At 42.0% G+C, this 21,157-nt stretch overlaps 1 protein-coding gene across 2 annotated transcripts in view; it reads left to right on the top strand.

The window, feature by feature from the left end:
* TXNDC11 (thioredoxin domain containing 11) overlaps positions 1–21,157 on the top strand; it is a 104,993-nt gene that overhangs the window by 59,397 nt on the left and 24,439 nt on the right. For both annotated transcript variants that reach the window (XM_077827672.1, XM_077827673.1), the window contains 2 exons: positions 15,721–15,921; positions 20,273–21,062. In XM_077827672.1, coding sequence (XP_077683798.1) covers positions 15,721–15,921; positions 20,273–21,062 — 991 coding nt within the window. The remainder of the gene's footprint in view (positions 1–15,720; positions 15,922–20,272; positions 21,063–21,157) is intronic.

The raw sequence follows: 21,157 nt of genomic DNA on the forward strand, positions 1-21,157 counted from the left end.
CACTGGTTGAGACAGTCATCCTCTTGCCGCTCTCTCTGTCGAATGATTCTCGGCATTATCACAAACTTCTGCAGAGTGGCTACTGACTTACATATCCCACTGGAGGAAGTCCAGGACCCCCAACACATCCTCCAGTCACAGGGACCACTCCAGTGGCTCTCCCTATAAATGAGGCTATCCTGGAACCAATCTGAACGGTGTGGGACACTCCAGCATTGTGTGCCCCAACCCCCAAAAGAGCTGAGAGATGCTACTTAGTGTTGGCTAAAGTGGTGGACTTCCTCTTCACCCACCTGGCCCCTAACTCATTAGTTGTCCAGGAAGCCACAGAACAATCCCATCAACACCCCCAAAAGTCCACTCCACCAGACAGGGGGTCAAAAAGATTGGATCTCCTGGGCAGGAGGGCCTTTTCATTGGCAAGTCTGCAGTTCTGCATAGCAAACTACTAGGCTCTGTTAGCGAAGTACAACTTTAACACATATGGCAGGCTAGCAGAGTTTAAGGACAAGCTCCCTGTGGAAGACCAGGCCCAGTTCCAGGCCCTAGTTGACAAGGGTACACTGGTGGCGAAGGTGGCCCTCCAGGCAGCCGTGGATGCAGCTGACACCGTTTCCTGTTCCGTAGCCCCCAGACCAGTGATGCACAGGGATTTCTGGCTTCAGTCTTCAGGGTTTCTGCAGTAGGTCCAAAACACCATCGAGGACGTCCCTTTCGTTGAAGCCAATCTCTTCAGTGCTCAAAAGGATGCATCTCTGCTGTCCTTGAACTCATGCTTTAGTAACCCTCACTATTATTAGACTTGGTTGTCTAGATTGGAACCAAGGGCTGGAATGCCTAAAGGGGACAGTGTTTGTCTTCTTTTTAACCAGTGTGGTACTGTAGCAGCTCTTTTATTACTGGCTTGGTGAATCTAATTATACAATAAACCACCAGTTTTGGGAATTGTCTGCCCTATTGCTTCCAGTCTGCCCTGAGTGTGGCATTCTCATTGTGGCACATCTAGATACCTGTTTACACTAGGAATCTGTGTAAACGAACATAAGCCTGTTTTGTCATGTACCCAGACGATAAATTTTATAGGGGCGAGAATGGACTTGGTAGCTCTGTGGGCCTTCCTCCCGACAGACCGCTTTGTGGCTATGAGCACCCAAATCATCCACATCTGCTGTAAACCCCTCATGACAGTCCACCAGTGCCTCTCCCTTTTGGGGCACATAGCAGCTTGTATCTACGTGATGTCCTTTGCAAGACTCCACCTGCGATGCCTACAAACCTGGCTCTTCCTGACCTGCAAGCCAAACAGGAACCACTTAGACTCCAGAGTCACCGTTCTCTTGGATGTTAGGACCTCTCTTGTTTGTTTGTTCGTCCAATCCGTCCAAGGTCATGATCGGGACCCCCTTCACCCCGCCCCCTGCAGGCCACCATTGTGACGGACGCTTCCTTTATGGAATGGGGTGCCCACGTGGACGCCAAGGGAAGCCAGGCTACACATAAATGTCCTGTAACTTAGGACAGTCCACTTTGTCTGCAAAGCCTTTCTTCCCGTCCTTTGTGATCTCCGCATATAACTTCTTTCAGATAACATTGCCACAATGGTCTACATTTACAAGCAAGGAGGGATCAGGTCTCATTTCCTCTGCTTGGAGTTGCTCAGACCATAGAATTGGTGCATCTGAAACCAAGTGACCTTACAGACTGCATATCTGCCATGCACCCAGAATTCCCTGGCAAACAGACTGAGCAGGAGTTTCCACATGGATCATGAATGGCACTCCATGACACACTATTGACTGACCTCTTCACATAGTGGGGTACCCCCAGCTGGGACTTTTTTTCATCACATGAATCGCAATCTCCTCTTGTATTGCTCCAGGGGCGCGGTAGTCAAAGACTCTCAAGGTGATGCTCTTCTGCTCCTATGAATAGGCCACCTCTGATATGCCTTTCACCCCCATCCCCCATTTCCCTTTTGCATCAGGTTCTCAGGAAGGTGCATCGGGACACAGCCACCATCATCCTCATAGCACCCTGCTGACCATGACAGTTCTGGTTCACAGATCTCCTGAAGCTCTCCACCCATCCACCGATCAGACTTGATTATTCCAGGATCTTCTGATGCAATTCAAGGCAGCTCAAACATCCTAACTTACGCATACTTCACCTCACAGCCTGGTGTTGGGATGAGCATCTGACATAGACCATTTGTGTTCTGTGCCGATCCAGCAGATCCTTTCCCAGAGCAAAAAAAATCCACCAGAACGTGCTATCAAGGAAAGTGTCGTCGCTTCTTGGAGTGGGCCTGCTGCCCACCATTCCCCAGACACTGTGACTGTTACTGGCATCCTGATTACCTCCTTTACCTGACAACATCAGGTTTAGCTTTCAGCTCTATCTGTGTGCATCTTGCTGCATTTAGCGCCTTCCTTCCCCCCGTGGATGGATGCTCCATTTTTACACCCCTATGATGGTACCATTTATGAAAGGCCTTCTCAAAACCTTCTTGCCAGTCACCAAAACCACCCGTCAGTGGAACCTTAACTTCGTCCTCTCAGCCCTCACGAGGCCACCTTTGAACCTATAGTAACCTGTACCATGACCCACATTTCTGTGAAAATGTCATTCCTGGTTGCCATCACTTTGGCCAGAAAGGTCAGTGTACTAGCAGCCATGATTGTGACCCACCCTACACAGCAGTACCCCTTATATCCTCGGTTGGAAGCATGAGGAAACATACCACATGTGTGGGTCGTGGACATTGGTTAGAAAAAACTTCTGGACTCAGGCACATGGCATGCATTCACACCTACGTGTGGAATACAGATAGGGACCACACATCTTGAAGAACCTCCATTTACAGTAAGTAACCTCCTCTTTCCTCCCCATTAAGGTTATCCTTAGCATGATTATCCCTCATGGCCGCCAAATCTTTTTCAGAGTCACTGCCTCCTAGGATAGAGTCTCCTCATCATAGTATATTAGGGTTGGAGGGGACCTCAGGAGGTCATCTAGTCCAACCCCCTGCTCAAAGCAGGACCAATCCCCAACTAAATCATCCCAGCCAGAGCTTTGTCAAGCCTGACCTTAAAAACTTCTAAGGAAGGAGATTCCACCACCTCCCTAGGTAACACATTCCAGTGCTTCACCACCCTCCTAGTGAAAAAGTTTTTCCTAATATCCAACCTAAACCTCCCTCACTGCAACTTGAGACCATTACTCCTTGTTCTGTCCTCTGCTACCACTGAGAACCATCTAGATCCATCCTCTTTGGAACCCTCTTTCAGGTATCCCCCTTTGAAAGCAGCTACCAAATCGCCCCTCATTCTTCTCTTCCGCAGACTAAACAATCCCAGTTCCCTCAGCCTCTCCTCATAAGTCATGTGTTCCAGTCTCCTAATCATTTTTTTGCCCTCCGCTGGACTCTGTCCAATTTTTTCACATCTTTCTTGTAGTGTGGGGCCCAAAACTGGACACAGTAGTCTAGATGAGGCCTCACCAATGTCAAATAGAGGGAAATGATCACGTCCCTCGATCTGCTGGCAATACCCCTATTTATACATCCCAAAATGCCATTGGCCTTCTTGGCAACAAGGGCACACTGTTGACTCATATCCAGCTTCTCATCCATTGTAACCCCTAGGTCCTTTTCTGCAGAACTGCTGCCTAGCCATTCAGTCCCTAGGCTGTAACGGTGCATGGGATTCTTCCATCCTAAGTGCAGGACTCTGCACTTGTCCTTGTTGAACCTCATCAGATTTCTTTTGGCCCAATCCTCTAATTTGTCTAGGTCCCTCTGTATCCTATTGCTACCCTCCAGCGTATCTAGCTCTCCTCCCAGTTTAGTGTTATCTGCAGACTTGCTGAGGGTGCAATCCACGCCATCCTCCAGGTCACTAATGAAGATATTGAACAAAACCGGCCCCATTCGGTTGGGGCACTCCACTTGATACCGGCTGCCAACTAGACATGGAGCCATTGATCACTACCCGTTGAGCCCGACAATCTAGTCAGCTTTCTATCCACCTTATAGTCCATTCATCTAGCCCATACTTCTTTAACTTGCTGGCAAGAATACTGTGGGAGACCGTGTCAAAAGCTTTGCTAAAGTCAAGGAACAACATGTCCACTGCTTTCCCCTCATCCACAGAGCCAGCTATCTCGTCATAGAAGGCAATTAGACTAGTCAGGCTTGACTTGCCCTTGGTGAATCCATGCTGACTGTTCCTGATCACTTTCCTCTCCTCTAAGTGCTTCAGAATTAATTCCTTGAGGACCTGCTCCATGATTTTTCCAGGGACTGAGGTGAGGCTGACTGGCCTGCGGTTCCCCGGATCCTCCTCCTTCCCTTTTTTAAAGATTGGCACTACATTAGCCTTTTTCCAGTCGTCCGGGACCTCCCCCGATCGCCATGAGTTTTCAAAGGTAATGGCCAATGGCTCTGCAATCGCATCTGCCAATTCGTTTAGCACTCTCGGATGCAGCGCATCTGGCCCCATGGACTTGTGCTTGTCCAGCTTTTCTAAATAGTCCCGAACTACCTCTTTCTCCACAGAGGGCTGGTCACCTCCTCCCCATGCTGTGCTGCCCAGTGCAGTAGTCTGGGAGCTGACCTTGTTTGTGAAGACAGAGGCAAAAAAAGCATTGAGTACATTAGCTTTTTCCACATCCTCTGTCACTAGTTTGCCTCCCTCATTCATTAAGGGGCCCACACTTTCCTTGACTTTTCTCTTGTTGCTAACATACCTGAAGAAACCCTTCTTGTTACTCTTAACATCTCTTGCTAGCTGCAACTCCAGGTGTGATTTGGCCTTCCTGATTTCGTTCCTGCATGCCCGAGCAATATTTTTATAGTCTTCCCTGGTCATTTGTCCAATCTCCCACTTCTTGTAAGCTTCTTTTTTGTGTTTAAGATCAGCAAGGCTTTCACTGTTAAGCCAAGCTGGTCGTCTGCCATATTTACTATTCTTTCTACACATCGGGATGGTTTGTCCCTGTAACCTCAATAAGGATTCTTTAAAATACAGCCAGGTCTCCTGGACTCCTTTCCCCCTCATGTTATTCTCCCAGGGATCCTGCCCATCAGTTCCCTGAGGGAGTCAAAGTGTGCTTTTCTGAAGTCCAGGGTCCGTATTCTGCTGCTCTCCTTTCTTCCTTGTGTCAGGATCCTGAACTCGACCATCTCATGGTCACTGCCTCCCAGGTTCCCATCCACTTGTGCTTCCCCTACTAATTCTTCCCAGTTTGTGAGCAGCCGGTCAAGAAGAGCTCTGCCCCTAGTTGGTTCCTCCAGCACTTGCACCAGGAAATTGTTCCCTACCCTTTTCAAAAGCTTCCTGGATTGTCTGTGCACCGTTGTATTGCTCTCCCAGCAGATATCAGGATGATAGAAGTCTCCCATGAGAACCAGGGCCTGCAATCTAGTAACTTCCGTGAGTTGCCAGAAGAAAGCCTCGTCCACCTCATCCTCCTGATCCGGTGATCTATAGCAGACTCCCACCACGACATCACCCTTGTTGCTCACACTTCTAAACTTAATCCAGAGACTCTCAGGTTTTTCTGCAGTTTCATACCGGATCTCTGAGCAGTCATACTGCTCTCTTACATACAGTGCAACTCCCCCACCATTTCTGTCCTGCCTGTCCTTCCTGAACAGTTTATATCCATCCATAACAGTACTCCAGTCAGGTGAGTTATCCCACCAAGTCTCTGTTATTCCAATCACGTCATAATTCCTTCAGTGTGCCAGGACTTCCGGTTCTCCCTGCTTGTTTCCCAGGCTTCTTGCATTTGTGTATAGGCCCTTGAGATAACTTGCTGTTTGTCCTGTTTTCTTAGTTTGAGGCAGGAGCCCTCCCTGGTCGCGCTCTCCTGCTAGTGCTTCCTCCCAGTATCCCACGTCCCCACTTACCTCAGAGCTTTGGTCTCCTTCCCCCGGTGAACCTAGTTTAAAGCCCTCCTCACTAGGTTAGCCAGCCTGCTTGTGAAGATGCTCTTCCCTCTCTTGGTTAGCTGGAGCCCGTTTCTGCCTAGCACTCCTCCTTCTTGGAACACCGTCCCATGATCGAAGAATCCAAAGCCTTCTCTCCGACACCACCTGCGTAGCCTTTTGTTGACTTCCATGATCGACGGTCTCTACTCAAACGTTTTCCTTCCATGGGGAGGATGGACGAGAACACCACTTGCACCTCAAACTCCTTTATCCTTCTTCCCAGAGCCACGTAGTCTGCAGTGATCTCCTCAAGGTCATTCTTGGCAGTATTATTGGTGCCCACGTGGAGAAGCAGGAAGGGGTAGCGATCTGAGGGCTTGATGAGTCTTGGCAGTCTCTCAGTCACATCGTGAATCCTGGCAAGCAGCAGACTTCTCGGTTTTCCCGGTCAGGGCGGCAGATAGATGACTCAGTCCCCCTGAGGAGAGAGTCCCCGACCACCACCACCCGCCTCCTTCTCTGGGGGGCGGTGGTCGTGGAACCCCTGTCCCTAGGACAGTGCATCTCATGCCTTCCAATCGGCGGAGTCTCCTTCTGTTCCCTTCCCTCAGATGTATCATCTAGTCCACTCTCTGCATTAGTACCTGTGGAGAGAACATGAAAACGGTTGCTTACCTGTATATGCGTTGCTGGTACATGGACGCTCCCCTTTCTTCTTCTGGAGGTCACATGCTGCCAGATTTCTTCACCGTCCTCCTGTCCCCGCTGCGCAGCCTGCTCTGAATCTTCAGAACATTGTGTCCGTAGAAACATATCCTGACGTCTGTCCAGGAAATCTTCAGTTTCTCTTATGCAGTGCAGGGTCAATACTTGTTTTTCCAGACCTTGAACTGGAAAAAGGCTAATTGTAGTGACAATCTTTAAAAAAGGGAAGAAGGAGGATCCTGGGAATTACAGGCCAGTCAGCCTCACCTCAGTCCCCGGAAAAATCATGGAGCAGGTCCTCAAGGAATCAATCCTGAAGCACTTACATGAGAGAAAAGTGATCAGGAACAGTCAGCATGGATTCACCAAGGGAAGGTTATGCCTGACTAATCTAATCGCCTTCTATGATGAGATTACTGGTTCTGTGGATGAAGGGAAAGCAGTGGATGTATTGTTTCTTGCCTTTAGCAGAGCTTTTGACACGGTCTCCCACAGTATTCTTGTCAGCAAGTTAAAGAAGTACGGGCTGGATGAATGCACTATAAGGTGGGTAGAAAGTTGGCTAGATTGTCAGGCTCAACGGGTAGTGATCAATGGCTCCATGTCTAGTTGGCAGCCGGAGTCAAGCGGAGTGCCCCAGGGGTTGGTCCTGGGGCCAGTTTTGTTCAATATCTTCATAAATGATCTGGAGGATGGTGTGGATTGCGCACTCAGCAAATTTGCGGATGATACTAAACTGGGAGGAGTGGTTGATACGCTGGAGGGCAGGGATAGGATACAGAGGGACCTAGACAAATCGGAGGATTGGGCCAAAAGAAATCTGATGAGGTTCAATAAGGATAAGTGCAGGGTCCTGCACTTAGGACGGAAGAACCCAATGCACAGCTACAGACTAGGGACCGAATGGCTAGGCAGCAGTTCTGTGGAAAAGGACCTAGGGGTGATAGTGGACGAGAAGCTGGATATGAGTCAGCAGTGTGCCCTTGTTGCCAAGAAGGCCAATGGCATTTTGGGATGTATAAGTAGAGGCATAGCGAGCAGATCAAGGGACGTGATCGTTCCCCTCTATTCGACATTGGTGAGGCCTCATCTGGAGTACTGTGTCCAGTTTTGGGCCCCACACTACAAGAAGGATGTGGATAAATTGGACAGAGTCCAGCGAAGGGCAACAAAAATGATTAGGGGTCTGGAACACATGATTTATGAGGAGAGGCTGAGGGAACTGGGATTGTTTAGTCTGCAGAAGAGAAGAATGAGGGGGGATTTGATAGCTGCTTTCAACTACCTGAGAGGTGGTTCCAGAGAGGATGGTTCTAGACTATTCTCAGTGGTAGAAGAGGACAGGACAAGGAGTAATGGTCTCAAGTTGCAGCGGGGGAGGTTTTGGTTGGATATTAGGAAAAACTTCTTCACTAGGAGGGTGGTGAAACACTGGAATGCATTACCTAGGGAGGTGGTAGAATCTCCTTCCTTAGAAGTTTTTAAGGTCAGGCTTGACAAAGCCCTGGCTGGGATGATTTAATTGGGGATCAATCCTGCTTTGAGCAGGGAGTTGGACTAGATGACCTCCTGAGGTCCCTTCCAACCCTGATATTCTATGATTCTATTCTATGATTCTCTTCCAATATGGAGACCAGCTTGCACTTTGTACAGACAAAGTCGCTTCTGTCGTGTGGAAGAAAGACAAACATGGCACATCAGGTGCAGGTCACAACAGCTGAACACTCCCCATCCATATTACCTTCCTTCTACGAGCTTCCTCAGGAGTTGTAGTAACTACTCAGAGAAGCTGGCAAGATGTAAGCCTCAGTGGGCTCTCCCCAGGCGAACTCCCTCTGTTAGCCTCTCTGCTGTTTGCCGCTCAGCTGGTTTGCAGCTGACTGCCTTTTTATAACAGTCAGGCCCACTCAAGGCTCACCTGGAACAAAGCACTCCCAATTCACACTTTTCAAAGAATCAATCAAGCACACGGTCAAACTGTCCCCACAACAGACACTCAGATACTCACCAACACATCCTGTAAGTATGCCCTACATTCTTTGTTTCTAGGTGTATACATTTACGTTTAGCCATTTAAAATGCATATTGTTTGCTTGCGCCCAGTTTACCAAGTGATCCAGATTGCTGTGTATCAGTAACTTGTCGTCTTCGTTTACCAGTCCCCCCATTTTTTTTTTTTTTTTACCTGCAAACTACATCAGTGTCGATTTCTTCCAGGTCATTGATAAACATGTTAAATAGCATAGGGCCAAGAACCGATCTCTTATCGATGATGAGTCTCCATTTACAGTTACATTTTGAGACCTATGAGTTAGCCAGTTTTTAATCCATTTAATGTTTGCCATGTTAATTTTATATCATTCTAGTTTTTTTAATCAAAATGTCATGTGGTCCCAAGTCAAATGCCTTACAGAAGTCTAAATATATTGGAACAACATGTTACTTTTATCAACCAAACTTGCAATCTCATCAAAAAAAATATCAACTTAGTTTGACAGTCTCTTTTTCCACAACCTCTTGATAGTAACTTCTTAACATAGCTTCATGATGTGTTTCTTCTTTATTAATCTGGAAGTTTTAAAGATGCTTCATGCAATTATTAAACATTGAGACAATTTGATAAGCACCCCCAAAAGAGGTAGCCTTTTCCATCTTTCTAAAATTAACCTCTTTCATAATATACTGCCAGTCAGTTATTTAAATTCCTTTGTCCATGTGTGTACAGTGAATATTGAATTAAGGGACCTCATCGGCAATTCCTCGAGGTTGAGGATAATCTCTTTCACAGGTTTTATTTTTCATGAGTCTTTAGGTGACTGAGGAGTCCGATCCTTGAGCCACAGGCTCGTTGGCAGACATTGCGGGTCGTGTTGGAAGACAGGGTTGGGTCACAGTTGCTGTTTGACCGTTGTCTTTTCTTTCTGTTCTGGCGTTTTTCTGAGACCAGGGCAAGGAGATTTTCCTCAAAAGTGGATGTTTGTTCTTTGACAAGTCTTTGCCAGTTATCCCTATCCTGGGCTGCTGTCTCCCTGTGTGTGTGGTGTCAATGCCACATCTCTTGATGTTTATCTTGAGGGTGTCTTTAAAACGTTTCTTTTGGCCTCCTCATTTCCTTTCTCCTTTGGTGAGTTGGGCATACAGCAATTGTTTTGGTAAGTGTTCATCAGGCATGTACACACAGTGCCCGCTGCACCCCAGCTGGTGCTGGATAATCAGCGCCTCTTTGAGGACATTGACATTAGTGGGATGATCCTCCCAGTTTATGTTGAATTTCTTCCAAAGAAAGTGCTGGTGCTGGCATTCCAGGTTTTTCAGGTGTTTTCTATAGCTCACCCAAATCTCACAGCCATAGAGGAGAGTTGGGATTACCACCACTTTATAAACTAAAAGTCTACTATGTGTTCTGATGATGTGATTGTTGAACACCCGGCCAGACGGTCTGCCAAAGGCAAGGCTAGCATAGCAAATTCTGTGCTGAATCTCGATGTCTGTGTCTGCCCTCTGTGAGACATGGCTGCCAAGATAGGCAAAGTATTCTACATTTTCCAGTTACTCTTTGTCTATATACGTCTTCCTTGATGGGTCTGATGATTGACCGGGGACTGGCTGGTGGAGAACTTTTGTTTTGCCGATGTTCAGAGTTAGCCCTAGTCTTTTGTAAGCTTCGAGAAGCAATTAAGGGCTGTTTGAAGAGTGTGCAACTACAGCACAATCATCTGCGTACTGGAGTTCGGTTATTGTTGCCGATATAACTTTAGTTCTGGTACGGAGACGAGAAAGGTTGAAGAGGTTGCCGTCAATCCGATATTGGATGCCAGTGCCCTGTGGTAGACCGTCTTGGGTTAGTGTTTTCATAGCTGCTAAGAAAATGGAGAAAAGGGTGGGTGCCAGTACACAGCCTTGTTTTACGCCAGTTCGGATGACAAAGGGCTCAGAGGTAGAGCCATTGCACAGGACGGATTCAGTCATCTGGTCATGGAGGAGTCTTACAATGGTGATGTTTTGCTTGGGCAGCCAGACTTTGACGTGATTTTCCACAGAGCCTCACGGTTGACAAAGGCCATATACAGATCCTGGTGGTGGTGTTGACGTTTTTTCTGGATCTGCCTGGCTGCAAAAATCATGTCGGTGGTGCCTTGTGATGTTCTGAAGCTGCTCTGGCACTCTAGAAGTACTTCCCCTGCAAGAGGGAGCAGGCGATTCAGTAAGATTCTAGCAAGAGTTTTCCCAGTGATGGAGAGGAGGGCAATGCCTTGATAGTTGTCATAATCGGCCCTGTCTCCCTTTTTGAAAATGGTGACAATGTTAGCATTATGTAAGTCAGCAGGGATTTCTTCGGTGCACCAGATTTTGAGGAGCCGCAAGTGAAGCTTGTTAATCAGTATTTCTCCCCCTACTTTCGTACTTCAGCTGGTATGCCATCAGGACCTGGTGCTTTATTGTTCTTCATTTGTTTAATTGCTTTGCCTCCTCGGGTGTTTGGTGGGTTGGCAAGAGTTTCCCATATTGGGTACTGAAGAATGGAGTTGATGGTGTCATCAGTCACAGTCGATTCTCAATTTAGAAGCTGGTGTTCCTGGCAGTGATCTTTGATGGATTTGTTATCTTTAAGAAGGGTGCTACCGTCTTTGGACCTCAGAGGTGTGAGGCCACATGAGCTTGGTCTGTATAGGGTCTTTGTCTCACCAAAAAAAAAAAAAAAAAAAGTAATATACATTTACTAAGTATATTAAAATGAACAAAAGTTTAGTGTGAAAAACATTTGATAGAGAGGAGCATGTTGCCCCAGTCCATATTTAATCCATTTATAATGTAAACAATACATTCCATATTATATTGGCTGTCCTTCACAGCTCTTGAGTAGTGCCTTTGCATCAGGGGAAACAAGTTATGTCGTCTGGGATAATAGATGTGAATAAATACATGATATCAGAATGAGAATGATGTGAAGGAGAAGCAAGGAGTGGCAACAAAATTTTAGTGGCCAAGAGGTGGAATCCGTTTATCATTTCTTTGTTCTCAGCCATCACAGAATAACGTCCACTTCAAAGTTCCATTCCACACATGAAATATCCATGCTGCCAATATATTGGAACTGGTATCAGAGAAGTCATAGGGTGTAATAAATAGAAAGGTAGTGATTCCGATGATGATCCTTCTTGCTACCCTTCAGTCTCTTTGATTAGTTTTACTTGACAAGAACCTAGGAGAAACACAGACTACACTGGACCAAATCCTGCTGGCCTTACAACATAGGTGCACAAGTAATCATACATGTTATCGTTTCCCCCATATTTCCTCTGATTAATTTCTCAGAAAAAACAAACTCATATACCAGAAACTACAATGAAGTACTGAATGTTGCTTTGGTGAAAATGAGTAATTTTTTTTAAGTGGGGGAGGGGAAGGGCAGTCAGTATGATACATTGTTTCATTTAAAAATTGTATTGTGATACATGAAAATACAATATGCATCGAAACACTTGATCCTGAAAAATCCACTGAAGTAAAATATTGTAAGCAAAAGCAAGTGATATTCCCACCTTGCCCTGTAGTATACCCTTGCGTGGTATATAGTCCAAGCCAAACCTCAGAGAGATTGCGTGGATAGGGTAATTGTAATAACGGCAAAATATAAACCTCAGCCTATGTTAGCTGTCTCATTTCTCTTTTCTACCGAAAACTGGAAATCATAGTGAAGTGGGGGATTTCCAGCAGAGAAAGTGAGAACTAGTCAGAAGAGTTTAGCAAATTTCCCGGAGAGAGATGGGTGCATCCCAAAAAGAGGTTCTACAGAAAATGAGGTAGCCAAGAACAGTTTTGTAATAATGCAGAACTTTAACAAATTGCTATCTCCCTCCCCTTTTCTCCATCTTTTTGAGTTAGCTTTTGGTGTGCATGATTTAATTTAATGAAAGTGATGTTTTCTTCAAAGTTTTGAGCCTGAAAAGTCATGTAACAGTTTCTAGAAAGAAATTGAACAGTCATTCTAAAATAAAATATGACATTTTCACACTTCTAAATGGAAAAGATAAGTAACATATTCTTTATCATTCTGGTGTGTTTACATTTGTAATTAGTGGTTATTATTTAAATTTCTATTTGATTTTGTTGGATCAAATTTTAGTTACCCAGATTTTTATATCATTTATTCATGCAAACATCCTGTATGTATTTTATCAATTACAATGTAATTAGGAGAAAGAGAGTATAATTAGAAAAGTGCTGTTTTTAATAGTTTCTAATGACAAGAGAAGTAAGTGATTATTCTTTAGTCTTTGGTTCTAATCATCTGTTCTTATTGTGTGATGATCTAGCTTGGCAAAAGTGACTGCTGCTGTACATAAGCATGCTCTCATTTTCTTTAATAATAAATACACGTTGTGATGTTTAATTGCTTTGATTTGAAGATGTTTACTGGGAGGCTCAGAACTATGTACCGTCCATCATGTGAGAGGAATTCTAAACAAAGACAGATTAAATTGTTTTATAACAGTGTTCAAAGTCAAAGTTACTTTCTGAACAGAATTGCCAAAACAGTAGTGTTCTCTTATGCCAAATAATAGTTTTAATACCTCACAAGTGTTTGTTGCCATCAAATTTGAGGTCAACAAACCTTTGGTTACCAAGGAATGTGAGAGAAGATACTCATATGTACAGAATTTTGCAACCTTCAGTGTTAAGAAATGGCTCATGGATGGGACATAACTGTTAATGGAAATGTTAATTGTGTTTCATTTATTTTTCCTTAGCAGGAAGCTTTGGTCTGCCCTCTGTTTTGGGGAAAATAAATGCTTTCCTTGTATCATTACAAAAATCCATCTTCTGGTGTAAAATATTTCAGAAATGTGAACACAAAGGTCCTCTAGAGCGCTCAAATGAAAATACGATGTGCTTTTGCCCTGCCACCCTGAAATATATGTAACGTGCGGTGCTCATTTTGCTTTAAAGATACCTGATTTATCACACTCAAGTAGAGAAGTTACTTAAGTGAGTTAACTCAAAAAGGGTAATCCTAGTGTCAGCTGTGTTCATGGTAGCTGGGAGTATTAATTTTGGTTGAAATTGATGAAGGTGGAGGATCAAGGAAAGCCCTGAAATGCAACTTTCAGAATAGCTGTTTAGTGTAAAGACCTTATCTCTGTGCATGTCCTTGTTAACCGTGGAAATGGTATGGAGATAAGGCATGTATTTACAGTTTATTCTGCTCAAATTATGAAGAAGGATTTTCATGTATCACATGAAACAATAACTGGTGTCTGTGCAAACCTATTATAATGGTGCATGATAAACAGCATGCTTTAATTCATGAAAGTGACTGCAGAATTTAAATTCTTTTTTTAGAACATTGAATTAGTTAATCGCACTCAGTGATACCAAAGTTTATTGAATTGCAGTCACAGCTACATCAGGTTCTTAAAGAAGATGCATTTAAAGAGAGTCAATGTGATGAAATTAGAGACATAGTGGGGAGGTTTTTCTGGTGTCCACCATAATAAATCAAGGTGAGTGGCAATATTAATCTGGAAACTGAGGTCTTTCACATTAGTGAAAATAAACACAAGAGGAGATTTGTATCAGGTGTAGAGGAGAAATAAAGAGATCTAAAGTCACTTGAGAAGCATTTTGGAAATAGTTTTGAAATGCATACATATTGAGGGTCCAGAGTCTCCACAAACTTTTATAGAAATGTACACATTTTCTGGGAGGAAGGGAGAGAGGTGAGGGGGTATGAGTGTAAGAAAATAAAGTAAAAAAGAACCTGCTTGGTAGAGAATATGTTGTTGACCAGACTAATATGATATTTAAGCAGGTAACAGTTAAATATAACCTTCCCAAGTCAAAATTATTTTATCATCTGCAAATAAGATCTAACTTGCTAAAGGATTATGATGCAATTGTTTATTTCTATTCCAATTTATCTATTCCAGTCTGTCAAACAAACTTATTGATGAAAAGGAGCAGATGGCATTAATTTCATAAATTTGTTAAGCCCAACTATGTGCTATCTAGAATGCAGAAGACATGGTTCTTGCACAAAGAACCTTGCAGTGTAAATAAACAGATAATGGAAAATCCACTTGGAGACCCAGAGGGAAGGTTCTGTTTTAAATGGTGGTTCAGCTTGGTTTTATAATAGCTGAGACATTGAAATTTTACTGACATGGGTTATCATTAATGGGCTTTGCAGAGGCCGTTATGTTAGGAAAGTTCCAGGTGTAGGTGGACGGCAAGGAAAGATGTATAAAGATGAGAATGAGAGCATTTATTTTATATATTTATAAGATGTTGAGGGCCATAAGTCTTAAGCATTTGAGAAGAATTGAGAAAAATCAGAAGAGAATGTGGGAATTACATTAGAGAGGCAGAGTAACACAAATTGTCAAAGCTTTTACCTTATAACAACTGGTAAAATTTAATCTTATGAACATAAGGGTGTTGCACAGGTAGTCTGTCACCCTGAAAGTCCTGTCTGATTATTTATTTATTTTTGGATAAAATAACATACACTAGAGATGCAGGGTAAAACCTTAACGTTCACTTTGTGGGTGTTGATTTCATAATTCCTTTAGGCAGGAACTTTCTTTTCAGCTCTAAGCACGTTATCAGTATTCAGCAAAGAAATAATTATACAATGAGGTTGAGGGAATGCTGGGAGTATTCGTTCAAAATGTTGTCAGAGCTGCTTGATACAGAGGTAAAAGCATTACCAACAGCTTGGTTGGAAAACAAAAGAATAAGAGAAAACAATAAATTGCTTTAAATTTGCTTTTGACCACCATCTGATAGTTCTTAACTGAGAACTAGAAATACAGTGAGCCATACTTCAGTGTGAGATTCTACTCATGGTACTATGAGTTGGAGAGGAGTAGGGAAGAGTATCTATAGGGAAAGATCTATGGAATAATGACTAAGGCGAGAATGGTTCCTGAATAGTGTCCATAAAGAAAAATTGTCCTAGCTGTAACAGTACCAACATAACATGTATAACAGTATATGACATCTTATGTACCTCATTCATCAGTAAACAGTGTATTTAAATAAATGAGGAGGACTAATTATGATTTTTTTTCCCTTTTAAGATCTATTCAAGTGAAGTCATGAACTACACAGCTGAGAATATTTGCAAGTGGGCTCTAGAAAACAGAGAGACATTTATACGTTGGTTGAGACCACATGGAGGAAAAAGCCTTCTACTAAACAATGAACTGAAGAAGGGACCAGCACTTTTCTTATTTATACCCTTCAATCCCTTAGCAGAAAGTCATCCTCTTTTAGATGAAGTAAGTGAGATATATTATTATTTCTTTTTATTGTGGTAGAACATGCAGGCCCCAGTCACGGATCTGAGTCCCATTGTGTTGACACTATACAAACATAGAAAAAGGTCTATATGAGGAGGGTTGCTTCTACTCCATAAAGATCTAACTTGAAATTATATGTATTGATACAGATTGGGTGACATTTATGTGTTACTTGATGTCCCAGAATAGTGTAGATTGTTTATACTGGGTCTGATTCTCTCCTCCCCCACCCCCCAGCCCAAAGTTTGTGGTTTGTGAATACTTAATGGTAACAATTATAGATCCCAATTCTCATGAAAAACAGGGAGAGGGGAATGGTTACTAGTGTGTATTTTTTTCATATTGAGTTAGTTAAGTGAACCTAATGTTGCCATTGAGAAATTGAAAGGATTTATTATGGTGCCTTCCAATGGAAAAAATAGTAGTAAAGAACATTTAACCCTATAAATCCCAGGGTGGTCCTTGCTATTCTATTGGAAAAACAATATCAGATTATAAAGAAAGATTGATGCAATCTTTTTATATTTTTAATTTATATCCATCTTACTTACACGCTTTATTCTCACCCTCTGTTGAAAGGGGACATTCCTGGTCTTCGGTGTGTTTTCTCAATGGGCTGAAGGACCAGCCATTTTTATATATGAAAGAATCATCGTAATGCCACTGGTATTTAAAAAGTTAATTGTGACATTGATGTTTGCTGCTGTCTTTGTATTGTCCAAAGTCTTAAGGCATTGTTTCATCTGCTTGAACCCAGTTAACCTTGTTTACATGCACTAATTTGATCTTAAGTGGCACTTATGTAGAATTATTGTAAATTACCAGTTTCAAAGTCAGTTTCAATAATATCTAGCCTCAAACTGGGCATCTGACACTAGAAATGGCTTCGTTAATAATCCAGAGGTGTTTTCTTGAGTTGGCAGAGCATGATTCCCAGTCAAATTTCCCCTTTCCTTTCTCTCTGCTAAAGAAATTAAACCAACATAATTCTAAGATTCTTGCTTTGCTAGAGTCAATGATGTGTAGTGGTCTGAGTATGGGATTGGGAACTTGGAATGGCTCAGCATTAGGATTAATTCAGTTGGTTCAGTTTTTCTAATGTAAATAATTTGCAGTAATTAAAGTCTGTTGTATCAAATTTGTGTGGAGAGATGTAAATTTGACTCTAAAATTGAGATTATGGTTTCAGTTGCAGTTCTCATAGTACTTCATTACATAAACAGACATTTATGAAGGGTGTTGAGTTTAAACCATTTTGACTGCAAAGCTGTCGTAGCTAATGTATCAAGGTGAAACTGTACATCAAAACTTTTAGTTACCAACTGCGTTATCCATGGTTCCACAGGCAAATCCATCTTTGGGGGACATGTCAGAGGTATATCTGAAACAAGGACTCACTTATTGTGGTCTTTTTGCCAATACACCATTACTGTTATTGTCATGAACATATACAAAAGCCAGACACGACAAATTCCACTTCTGCATGTCTTGCATAAATTTGCTTGCAAACTTCTCAGCAGCATGAATCTATTCCAGTTTATATATCTTTACAATAGCTTATTCTGTTTGCACACACAGTGACTGGTAACCCTTGTAATTCCTTGCATTTACCACAGACTGCAGGATTGCTATAAAGAGGCATCCGAGGCAGGAATTTCAAGTCCTGTAGGAGGTAGTCAGCATATTTTCCAATTCAGCTGGTACTGTTTGTTTTGTGGGGTGCTGGGCTGTTGGAGCATGATATTATGAAAAGTAATGGCCTAAACCCCCTGAAGTTTGGTTTTAGATCCAAGCTTTCTCAAAGTTCAGATGGACTTGAGCTCTGAGGTTCTTGTTTGGGCCAATTAGAGGTGAAGGAAGGTTCAAGCTGCAAAGTTCATGGTTTTCAGATCCAGAGCCCATTAGAGAGAGGGCTCTGAGGTGAGAAGTTTTGGTCTGGATCCCAAATTTTACGGTTTGGGAAGGTTCAGACCCACATTTTTTATTCAGCACTTTTTCTAGTTATGGGCCTATGGGATTTCATGAGGTCACAAAGGCCGTAGCTTCCAACTACTTAGCTTTTGTGACATCTGTTACTAGTTTGTCTCTAATGATGTCAGTGATTTTCATATTTTCCTTATTGCTTAAGGCACATAGCAGTTTGCCTACAAAATCGTTGAGATTGAAGAAGAAGATTGGAAAGGAACTGGAGCGATTCCTATAGCAAATTGTGCTCAGTGTAAAGCAGGCTTAATTCAGCTGTTTTTTAGCACAGATTATACAGTCTATAATATTAGCCGCCATATATTTTGATAAAGTAAAATCAGTACACCCAGTTTCTGATTTATTCTAGTTAAGAGAAGAATATTTATTTATATCAAAGCATTAAAACAGATACAGGGAATCCTGGTTACTGTAGCATGACAGTGTGTTAAAGTGGGCATAAGAAGCTACAGTATATTATGCAACTTGTTTACCACAAGGAGAAATGGTTACTGCAGTCAGCAGCTTTTGTGAATTTCATTTGGCTCTGAAACCATTTGCCTGTAAGGCATTCACACAGCATGAAGGTGTCAATTCATTGTATGTTAGCAGTGCTCAAAAACTATAACTTTCTCTGATTAGAGCTCACTGAAATAAGATTTTGTAATGCAAATATGTTTTTTCAGTTTATTAAAAAAAAAAAAAAATTCAGGCATCGTCCAACATCTGTTCACATTCTTTAGAGTAGGTTACAACATGAAGGAATGAGCCTTTATAGAATCTAATCTGACATTTTCAGGAACTATTAAGTATATAAAAAGAAAAGGCTATGCCAATGATTCCTTTTTAAAAAAAAAAAAAAAAAAAAACTATCACAGAAGTTGTCATTGTGGACCACAGCTGAGAGATGATCATGTGATCCAGCTTCCCTCACAGTCATAATCTCACAATATCCCCGTGACAACTTGCAAGGATTGCTAATATGGAAAAGTACTAGTAGGAAAATGTGCATGTATTTTTAACTGTTTAACACAATACTTGGCGGGGACGACATAATCACACTGTCTCTTTTTGCTGTTCAGTTCATCTCTCTGTCCTATCTGTTCTGCTACAATAAACTCATTAGAAATTTAAGAATATTCCAGTTTGCAGTTGTTTTCAGAATATGATGGATTAGAGGAAAGACAAAAAGAGTAGGTGAAAAAGCCCCAGTAACTACTGTAAATGAGGCCTGGCCTACTGTGCATATTCTTAATGGCTGTAAAATAAATTCCTACTAGGACACAAGAATTTTCATAATGGGGAATTTTAGTATCATAATGAGTATCTCAAACTCTGAAGAAAAGTGTGAAAAAAAAAAAAAAAAAGCCCCCAAAACCAAACCTCCACTAATTCTTCGGAAATGGAAACCCTGAGTTTAATATAAATTTAGAATCCTGTTTGTGAAGGAGAGAACCTTTCATGTCCATATGTTTTCAACTGAGTGGCAATATTGATATCTTTAATGAAATGAGGACCCAGTTTAGTGACCAAATCCAGAAGTCCGTTTTTCAAGCAAAACTTCTGATGAAGTCAGCAGCAGATAATGTCACTATTGAAATAAATGGAAGTTCTGCCCACAGAAGGACAGGAAGATTTACCCTTATATCAGTAGTTGATTTGACTGGATGACTCTTGTTGTTATGTTCACAATGAGATGTTAAGAATGACTTAAGCATTATATATTTTGCTTTAATTTATTTTTCATCATCTTTATCGAAAACGGATATATTGGATAATGTGTCAAATAACACAGGATTTAGGATCGCAGCCTAACAAATATAAATATTAATATAAAAATAAATATAAAGAGGGTTTTGAGCTGACTATGTATAATGGAAGATCTTTTTAGAGTGGCTTGTTGTCACTCATTACTGTTCTTAAGCACATACTATAATTGGAGATTTTTTTTTAAATTTAAATTCATAATAAAGCAACAGTGCATCCTATGGCTTTGGGTAAGAAATTAAAATTAAAGGTTTCAGAGTAGCAGCCGTGTTAGTCTGTATCCGCAAAAAGAAAAGGAGGACTTGTGGCACCTTAGAGACTAACAAATTTATTTGAGCATAAGCTTTCGTGAGCTACAGCTTACTTCATCGGATGCTTATGCTCAAATAAATTTGTTAGTCTCTAAGGTGCCACAAGTCCTCCTTTTCTTTTTGTAAAATTGAAGGGTAAGAGTTGGCCCTGTGTCTAAAATTCCAGGATAGGACATCTAAAACTAAATATATTTTATGTATTTCAAAAAAATTGGGACAAATATTGTCTATGTTGATACATGAATGATATATAACTGATCACAGTTCTGTGTAATTTGTTTTTTCTATAGATTACCAAAGTGGCCTTGGAATACAACAACTGTAGTAAAAGCCAGGCAGCTGAACCTGTTCTTCAGCACTTGAGAGATGCAAATTCACCAGTTTTTGAGTCCATTGTACCACATGCGCATACACAAGTTGCAGAAACATCCTCTATAACAACGTACCCATGCTGCAACACGGTGGTGCTCCCTCACTGGCACTCAATCTCTAGGACTCACAATGTCTGTGAGCTTTGTGTTAACCAGACGGTTGGGGTCAAACCAAGTAAAGTCAATGTACCACAGTGTAACTTTTTAGAGATAGAAGCAGCTTTGGACTCTTTCTACCTCAAGGAACATACCTTTTTCCAATTTGTATCAAATACCATAGAATGCAGCAATTTCTTAAGTTTCTATAGTCCTTTTAGCTACTACACTGCATGTTGCAGGACAGTAAATAGGGGTCTGATAAATGTAATTAGTTCTGAAAAGACCATATTTCAGACCCCTAAAGTAGCATTTTCTTCCCATGGGAAGAAAGGTAAGGATGATACCCAACATTCTATTCCTCACATTGAGGATAGGAATTATTTTTCTCCTGACTTTCGCATTAATGGCCCTCACATTACTGGCCTGAGGTGCAGGACCAACAAGACCTTGAATCTCTATCTACTGGATTCAAATTTGTTTTGGATGTATGCAGAGAGACTCGGAGCATCAAGATCTACTCATGTGAAGGAATTTGCTGCCATTGTTGACCTGAAGGAAGAGGCAAACTATATCTTGGATCAGAATCAAACACTTATAAAATCTACTCTAGGTACGGTATGCAGCAATCTTGTATTCAAAATTTAAAGTAAGTAAATACATTAAATGAAGATAGGATGGAGTTGGCAAAGAATAATAACTTTGAAA

This window comes from Eretmochelys imbricata, chromosome 10, assembly GCF_965152235.1.
Source record: "Eretmochelys imbricata isolate rEreImb1 chromosome 10, rEreImb1.hap1, whole genome shotgun sequence".
Classification (NCBI taxonomy): Eukaryota; Metazoa; Chordata; order Testudines; family Cheloniidae; genus Eretmochelys; species Eretmochelys imbricata.